The sequence below is a fragment of the Bombina bombina genome, unplaced genomic scaffold, assembly GCF_027579735.1.
Source record: "Bombina bombina isolate aBomBom1 unplaced genomic scaffold, aBomBom1.pri scaffold_640, whole genome shotgun sequence".
Taxonomy (NCBI): Eukaryota; Metazoa; Chordata; class Amphibia; order Anura; family Bombinatoridae; genus Bombina; species Bombina bombina.
The window spans coordinates 200,453-209,991 of NW_026512213.1; the positions used below are offsets into that span (position 1 = coordinate 200,453).

The 9,539-nt window shown below is 39.6% G+C and overlaps 1 protein-coding gene across 1 annotated transcript; it reads right to left on the reverse strand.

Annotated features, from left to right (window-relative positions):
- Positions 1-2,863: 2,863 nt before the first annotated feature.
- On the reverse strand, positions 2,864-6,153 carry LOC128644172 (gastrula zinc finger protein XlCGF17.1-like). The gene is made up of 2 exons (XM_053696878.1): positions 6,043-6,153; positions 2,864-4,107 (listed from the first exon to the last, which is right to left on the reverse strand). The coding sequence occupies exons 1-2, from the start codon at positions 6,119-6,121 to the stop codon at positions 3,089-3,091; spliced, it is 1,098 nt and encodes a 365-aa protein (XP_053552853.1). The 5' UTR covers positions 6,122-6,153; the 3' UTR covers positions 2,864-3,088.
- Positions 6,154-9,539: the final 3,386 nt, after the last annotated feature.

Sequence of the window (9,539 nt, forward strand, 5' to 3'; positions counted from 1 at the left end):
AGCCCAACCAAAAGACACTGCCCAAGTTTCCTGGAACTGGGGACCCCGGGCCAGCTCTAGATCCTAACAGTCCGGTACAACCCACAACAAGATCCACAATGGAAATGCTGAGTGAAAAACTCATCCACCGGAAGAGCCAGAGCGAGGAGAGGTCCGAGCCCCCAAAATAAACAAGAACCCGGAAACTGAAATCCCCCATCTGATAAAAAAACAGACCCCCAGGAGATACCATACAATGTCCAAAGTAAAATGGACAATGAGAAAAACTTGCACATCCTGACCAGAAGACGAGACCCCCTTGCCAGAGTCCAACACTCCAAGGAGCTAAAGAAGCAAAGGTTGAAACAAGGTCACTAGAGCCATAGGCGCAACAGCCACCTATGACCAAGAGCAAGGGGGATACCTCGAGGACAATGTCTCTCGAACAAAGGTTAGCCTCCACATCACCCCCAAAAATCAGAGGAGAAGAAAGATGCAGAGCATCCCCCAGGTCCGGGTAGAACCCTAATCAGAGCTCAAGGAGACCACACTGCACATGTCCCTACAAAGGAACCAACTCCCGAAGGGAACCAGGTTCCCCTAAGGAACCCGAGGAATGGACGAAGTCCGCAAGGTCTCTAGAAGAGGACCACAGCAGGAACAAGTCCAAGGACAATTCCAGAGCCTCAGAAGGCAGAACCACTCAAACAGCAGTAAGGAGGTGATAAGCCCCCAGTCATCCCCAGAGAGGAAAGAAACTCTATGCCCCAATAAAATCGGAGCAAAGAGAGTGATGCAGCAGAACTCCAGAGACCCGGTCACCAGATTGAGTGCTGAATAAGGATCCTTTTAGAGTGTTTAGCTGAACTTGTAAATAAAAACAAGACACACAAATAATGTGAGCACTCAGCGCCCCACCGGACCAGCCAGGCAGAACAGGCGCCATGTGTCTGAACAAGCCACAGGACAAAAGATCTGAATTCCAGCAAGACAAGCCGCAGCTGGGGTCATAACTGTCAAGTTGGCTAAATCCTCCCTCAGAGGGGAAGGTAAAACAGACAAACCTAGGACTAATGTGTACCTTAACAAGCTTCCGAAGAAGCAACCAGAGAGAATTGATCCCAGAAGTTCCTGAAGGAAACACATAATCAAAATTTTAAAAAAATATAAAGGCAACCCGTAGGTTTACGCCCCAGGAAGAAAACAGGCATAACCGCAGGACCCGCCAAACGGAACCCTGATCTTCCAACAAAAATCTGGGAAAGATCTCAATAAGCAGACAATTTGGAAATTACGTCATCCTCTCATGTCTAATGAGGTGAGCCATTCAAAGTAGAATACAGCGGATTCCCGTATCGTTAAGGATAGAATCCTACAATAACTCAAAAATGTGTCTGAGTAAAACGTGAAGAAGCGCTATTCTGTAACGAAAGGCACAACAATCAGGGACAGCTACACCCGCAGGGTACTGTATAGGCCCACCCAAGGTTGGTAGACTCGGGATGATCAGGCACGAGCACAAACGCAAATAAACGCCTGGACTTTGCAGACGCATAATCGCCAAAAATATGTGAAAGTGAAAATGAGCTGCAACCTCCGGGGGGAACAAGCCGCCCTGTAAGGAGGGATAAACATAATCTGGGTTACCCGCATGTGTAGTAGTAGGGAGCGGTAGGGAACTCGCCTCTCGGAAGACAGAACACCCAGAGGCGGATGGCTCATCCCCAAGCCCGAGGAACAGGGCGCTCTATCACGGCATATTGAACATAACTGATTGACCTGTGTCAACGGGGCCAAATCGCATTCTTCACAAGTCAGCATCAGAATACTCCATAACTAGAAAGAGAATATAATATTATGGACTAAGAAAAAACTTAAACGGTACCTGACACCCACAATGGCTGAGGCACTAACCACCTCCTAGAACCAGACACAAGCAGACTCTAATTTTTCAGTCGCCACATGGTCAGGAGTGTGGAAATGGAAGACCAGAACGAAAACACGTCCAGTCACAAGGTGAACCGCACAGTCCAAAAAAAGCGCACCCAACCATAAGGTTGCATCACTTCCAAAGGCCTTTATGTTCTAAGCTAAGAGCCCAGTTAACACTACATATAAGCAGATTGAATCACATAACAAACATGATTAAAAAAAACCCTGTCCAATAATCCCCCTCAGGAGACATTAACCCTTGATTCCAAGATACCAAAGGAGCCTCACTGAGGCCCTATAAATATACTTAGTAAGTCCTGCAAGATAGTTCCTTACGGGAAACATTAATAAGTTACAGTACATTCTGATGAAGTAAAATGAAACAATCTTACCGGAATCTACACCATGGAACAGGCACACAGCCCTTCAAGTGTGACGAATAGAAGCAGCGCCTCCGCAATGGACTTGAGAGAAAAAAGCAGGCAGCGAAGCGAATTTCGACAACGCTGATTGCTTGTGGAGCTGTTAATATGAGTTGTGATGGTTTCGCAGAAAGACTCTCCCTGCATCACTGGACTCTAACTTTGATCCAGGCTCTCACTGAGAGACTGATAGGATTACTTAAATACTCCTGTCCAATGTCGAAGAGTACTACCCTCCATAAGAGACAACTTATGACACTTCGCTGCCAACCTCTTGGGACGAAAGGCAAAGAATGCCTGGGGGGATGAGGGAAGTGGGAGGAGTATTTAAGCCTTTGGCTGGGGTGTCTTTGCCTCCTCCTGGTGGCCAGGTTCTTATTTCCCAAAAGTAATCAATGCAGCTGTGGACTCTTTCCATTTAGGAAGAAAATTAAAAATATTATGGAGGCTCAAGGTGATCACTTGGCTATTCAAACATACAAAGGGACCCTGGATCCCCATGGCAAATACACTGGGTCACACAGGGTGGATAAAAATTTAAATAGGATTTATTTTTTTAAATGCTTTCTGAGGAAAAATCCATCTAAAGATAGTTGCTATTCAATATACATTATAATCCAAAGGTTATTCATAATGATATATATATTAGTTTTTAATTATATAGAAAGATGCTGTTTATTCATTGCTGTAATGTTTTGTATGAATTTTTTGATATGTAATAAAGATTTGTTTTCACGCTAAAACATTTTCCACAGTCAGAACATGAAATTGCCTTTTTCTGCTGTATGAATTTTCTGATGCATAATAAGATTTGATTTCCGAGTAAAACATTTTCCACAGTCAGAACATGAAAATGATTTTTCTCCTGTATGAATTTTCTGATGCATAAGAAGAGTTGATTTCCGAGTAAAACATTTTCCACAGTCAGAACATGAAAATGCCCTTTCTCCTGAATGAATTTTCTGATGCATAATTAGATTTGATTTCCGAGTAAAACATTTTCCACAGTCAGAACATGAAAATGCTTTTTCTCCTGTATGACTTTTCTGATGCATAATAAGATTTGATTTAAGAGTAAAACATTTCCCACAGTCAGAACATGAAAATGCTTTCTCCCCTGTATGAATTTTCTGATGCATAATAAGATTTGATTTCTGATTAAAACATTTCCCACAGTCAGAACATGAAAATCCTTTCTCCCCTGTATGAATTTTCTGATGCGTAATGAGATTTGATTTAAGAGTAAAACATTTCCCACAGTCAGAACATGAAAATCCTTTCTCCCCTGTATGAATTTTCTGATGTGTAATAAGATTTGATTTCTGAGTAAAACATTTCTCACAGTCAGAACATGAAAATCTGTTCTCCCCTTTATGAATTTTCTGATGCCTAATAAGAGTTAGTTTCAGAGTAAAACATTTTTCACAGTCAGAACATGAAAATCCTTTCTTCCCTATATGAATTTTCTGATGACGAATAAGATTTGATTCCTGAGTAAAGCATTTCCCACAATCAGAACATGAAAATTCTTTTTCTCCTGTATGAATTTTCTGATGAGCAACAATACTCTTTTTACAGTTAAAACATTTCCCACATATAGGACAGGAAAATGTTTTTCCTGTATGAATTTTTAGATGTTTAAGAAGATGTGATTTCTTAAGAAAACATTTCCCACATTCAGAACATAAATTTCCCACGTGGCTTCTTTGATTTTGAAGAAGATGTAAAGAAGCATCTGCAGTCTGATCATGATTATTGCAGTTCGTGAATTCCCCTGTCAATAAGAAACACAATGGGAGTAATGTTATTAATTAATTAAATAATTATTTTATAATGAGAACATAAAACTGTTCTGATTTAGTCATTCCCCTACACTTGTAGTAGACACTGTGAGAACTAGACATTTTTTAAGCTTCCATGCTAAGGCTTAAGGGCAATTTACTGGACATTAGGGACCATTTCTGAGAATTCACACTTAGTCAAAAACCAAACTAAATAGAAATGAATGTTGTTTTTCTACTTAGTGTATCTAGTCTTTTTAAAATTATGTCCACAGAAACTTTTAGTAATATAAAGATAAGTTTATGGGTTGAAATAACTGTAACTAATGCTTGCTTGCTTTTGGTTAAAACAAGGATGACTCTAGAACAACAAAAACAAAGAAAATGGCCCCAGGTGGTGTAGTATATCTAAGCAATATAAAAATCTTCATTAGAGAGAAGAATCTCACTCACGTGTCAACTACACCTTCTGGGATAATCAGCAGCTCCCCAGCCAGCTGTGTTACTCAGCAATTCTGTTATATCATTTAGATGATGATTATTTAGCTGAAAAAGCTTAAAGTGAAGGTAAACATTGATGAATCAAAGCCCGTTTTTTAAAAATACTATAAAAAACAGGGGTACTCTCATTCATCAAAGTTAACAAAGAAGCCGTTTTGATTAAAAACTTACCTCTCTCTCTTCTTTGCACAGCCAGAGCAGCTTCCCCTTCCTGGAAATCCTCTCTTCATATGTCATCAATGACTAATCCGGCTTCCTCCAATTAAAGCATGGCCTCAGGCAATGACTACCCTGGGGGGAAAGCCATGACTGGAGGAAGCCAGATTAGTCATTGCTGACATGTGAAGAGAGGAAATACAGGTGGGGTAAGCTGCTCTAGCTGTGAAAAGAAAAAAAGGTAAGTTTTTTAATAAAAATGGCTGCTTTGTAAACTTTGATGATTGAAAGTGTCCCTGTTTTTAATAGTATTTTTAAAAAACGGGCTTTCATTCATTAAAGTTTACCTTCACTTTAAAGACCCCAATACAGCTAAACCAAAAAGATATCAACTTGTGACAAATCTCCAAAATAACATCAAACCACCACAGTTAGTGAATTAACTCTAAATAGACTGAGCATTTACATCACAGCAATGCGGGGTTAAGTGTAAAAGCGCTTTAATATGCAACATAAATGATTGTTTTATTGTTTAAGAATGTTACATTTATGACATATATTCTTTACTTATAATAAAGACCAGATTATCCTTTTTTTATAAAAATTAATATGTAAACTAAACTATATTAGTGAACATACACATCACAAGTACACTCACTTGTGCCCTGTATGCGTGTGATGTGCATGTTCACTAATATGTACACGCATCTCTGCCGTTTCCCAAGACCCGTCAAACACCCACTCACCTGTGTTGTTTCCCACAGACACATCTCACACTTACATTCAACTGTGCCATGCAATCTCACACATACACTATCTGTGCCCTGTTTCCCACAGACATGTCACACACAAACACTTACATGTGCCCCTACATCCCTCTAAAGTGTCACACACGTACACTCACATTTGCCCTGATTTCCTCAGACATGTCACACACGTACACTCAAATGTGCCCTACTTCCCAAAGACATGTCACACACATACACTCAACTGTGCCCTGTTTCCCACAGACATGTCAGTTACACTCACCCATGCCCTGCATCCCTCTCACGTGCCACATACACTCACTTGTGCCTTGCTTCTCTTAGACATAACACCTGTATACTCACATGTGCCCTGCTTTCCTCAAATATGTCATACATGTACACTCACCTATCCCCTGCTTTCCACAGACATGTCACACACTTACACTCACCTGTGCCCTGCATCCCTCTCATGTGTCACTTATATACACTCACCTGTGTATATACACTCACGTGTCACACACCTACCTGTACTTATATTGTCACATATTTCCTGCTCTGCAGCTTCTGCCATATTTCTTTGCCACTGATCTTCTGTTTGTTCCATGTTACATGAAATTTTAGCATAATTTTCACCTGAAGAAATAAAAATAAAAAAAATAAAATAAATAAATAACTCTTTACAATTTCTGTAGTATCTTTTTTAAAAAGGGTTTAAAACAAAATGTGAAAAACTGTGTAATTTAAGCTAAATACGCCTGAGCCTACACCACTAGCAGTCACATCAGTAAGAAACAACAGTAAATACAACCGGGTGTCATGCAGTAAAGTGAGTTAATTAGTATCAGTTATTTTATTTGCTGCAAATACAGCCCCAATTGTAACCAATTCCTATGTAAGACGTATTATAGGGTTTTGTGAATTTTTAAAATAATATCCATTCTCCCTTGCTTATTAAAATCTCACTATAGCCCATTTAAATTATCTTAATTACGGAAATCGCGGGTAACTCGAGGGCGGCAGACATTCTGTGGGACCCAGAGGCACTCACTAAATCGGGGAATAATAGGTCAACTATAACACTAGAGGCCATACGCCTGTGGAATAAGATAGTGAGAGGGATGGGACTTGTGTAGGTCAGACTCAATGTTAAGGCCTGTTAAGCTCTTGCTGCCAAAAGACCTGAGTAGATTAGTAGATAAGTGGGTGAATAAGGGTCTATATAGGGTGGCTGACTTTCTACCTAGCTCCAAAATGATCACGTTTAACCAGATGAGGGAACAAATTGAGCCGGAAATGCTACACTGGTTTATATACTTACAAGTTAGTTCAGCAATAGCAGCATACACATCAAATAAGAGGCCACGTCAGGTCACAGAGCTGGAAAGAATGGTAATGGCACCAAATAGGGGGAAAAAACTGATTTCTAGGATTTATATTTTAATACAGAAAGCTAAACACGAGTCTAAACTAGCTATAACAGAGAGATGGGAGGAAGACACATCAGAAAGGAGGGAGATCAGTGAGTGGAATGAAATGATGTTAAATTCTTATAAGGGTCTGGTTAGTGCTGACATGAGAGAAAATCGCATCAAGGTGATGTATAGATGGCACCTGACACCCGAAAGAACAGCTCACTTTGTCTCATCGCATAGTGGGCATTGTTATAGGGGATGTAAGGAAAGAGGCACATTTAGGCACATGTGGTGGGATTGTCAGGGAGTTCAGGCACTATGGGGGCAGCTATCAGAATTGATAAGTAGACTGCTGGAGGAAAGGGTGACCCTCACGATGTCGCAAGCCTTATTACACGATGAGGTAAAACCATTCAACTCGACGGTTAACAGGTTTATCAGAATATTATGCACATGCTGAGAATATGCATAGCTCGGCACTGGAAAGTTGGGGTGCCGTCCTTGGCAAGAGGTTGTAGGAAAAATAACAGATACATACACCCTGTCAGAATTAGCTGCTTGGAAGTTGGGACAACCAGAGCAGTTCCAGAAGATATGGTTTTATTGGATTCTGAGATCAGAACCATATATGAGGGAGGGGGAACGGAGATAACCATATAGATGGCGAGGGATGGAAGTATTAGACCCATACGAGTGTGAAGGCTTGAGATAGGGATATAACTCTAGGAGTAGTAGAGGATAGATCTAGGCATACTTATATAAAAAAAATTTTTTAGTTAATTATATTGGCACCTCCTGGAGGGGGGGAGGGATGGTTAGTTGGGGTGGGGGGAGGGTGGGGTTAATATATTGTAGTACGCTGTTAAATGTACTAGGCTGGCTCGTTATTTTATAAGATTATAGAGGCACAAGGTCATGGCCATTGGACTACTATTATGAGTAACAGTGATGTTGTATCCAGCATATGACGCCTCTCTTAGCAAGACAGCCTATGCAAACACGTGATTGTGAATGATGTTGTTGTTGTATTAACAATTTTATACTCAATAAAAATTATTTCAACATAAATTATCTTAATTATGGTCTTCAATGATTTGGATAGAACATACAATTTTAAAAAACTTTCTAATTTACTTCTATTATCAAATTTGCTACATTATCTTGTTAGCCTTTGCTGAAGGAACAGCATTGCACAGCTAGATGAACACATCTAGTTAATCAATCACAACAGACAAATGTATGCAGACACCAATCAGCAGCTAGCTCCCACTAGTGTAGGATATGTGTGTATTCCTTTTCAACAAGGGATACCAAGAGAACAAAGCACATTTGAAAATAGAAGTGACTTAAAAAGGGTATTTAAAACGGTTATGCTCTATCTAAATCATGCAAGTTTAATTTTGTCTTTCCTATCCCTTTAACTGCTGAGCCATTTAATACCCTTGTGCTGAAGCGGGTTTTCAGTCTTTTGCTATAATTATATCTAGAATTCAGCCCTACATAAGTTATATCACAATCACCACACATAAAAACATAATTTATGTAAGAACTTACCTGATAAATTAATTTCTTTCATATGGCAAGAGTCCATGAGCTAGTGAAGTATGGGATATACAATCCTACCAGGAGGGGCAAAGTTTCTCAAACCTCAAAATGCCTATAAATACACCCCTCACCACACCCCCAATTCAGTTTAACGAATAGCCAAGTAGTGGGGTGATAAAGAAAGGAGTAAAACACATCAACAAAGGAATTTGGAAATAATTGTGCTTTATACAAAAAAAATCATAACCACCATAAAAAAGGGGTGGGCCTCATGGACTCTTGCCAATATGAAAGAAATGAATTTATCAAGTAAGTTCTTACATAAATTATGTTTTCTTTCATGTAACTGGCAAGAGTCCATGAGCTAGTGACGTATGGGATAGCAATACCCAAGATGTGGAACTCCACGTAAGAGTCACTAGAGAGGGAGGGATAAAAACAGCCATTTTTTGCCTTAAAAAAATTAATCCACAACCCAAAATATAAATTTATTCTCATAAATGAAAGAAAAACTTAAAACATAAGCAGAAGAATCAAACTGAAAACAGCTGCCTTTAGAACTTTTCTACCAAAAACTGCTTCCAGAAGAAGCAAATACATAAAAACTGTAGAATCTTAGAGACCAAGTTGTGCTTTGCAAATCTGATCAAACTGAAGCTTCATTCTTAAAAGCCCACGAAGTGGAGACTGATCTAGTAAGAATTAGCTGTAATTCTCTTGAGGGGGCTTGACCCGACTCCAAATAAGCTTGATGAATCAAAAGCTTTAACCACAATGCCAAAGAAACGGCAGAAGCCTTCTGACCTTTGCCTAGAACCAGAAAAGATAATAAACTAGACTAGAAGTCTTCCTAAAATCTTTAGTAGCTTCAACAAATATATTTCAAAGCTCTAACCACATCCAAAGAATGTATGATCTTGCCAAAGAATTCTTAGGATTAGGACACAAGGACAGGGACAACAATTTCTCTAATAATGATGTCAGAATTCACAACGTTAGGTAAGAATTAAAATGAAGTCCGCAAAACCGCCTTAACCTGATGAAAAAATCAAAAAGGAGATTCAA

Excerpts from the sequence above, each read along its gene's own strand:
- LOC128644172 (XM_053696878.1), bottom strand. The coding sequence starts at position 6,121 with ATGGAACAAACAGAAGATCAGTGGCAAAGAAATATGGCAGAAGCTGCA. Across the intron at positions 4,108-6,042 it reads ATGTGACAATATAAGTACAG|GGGAATTCACGAACTGCAAT; the intron begins GTAGGTGTGTGA and ends TCTTATTGACAG.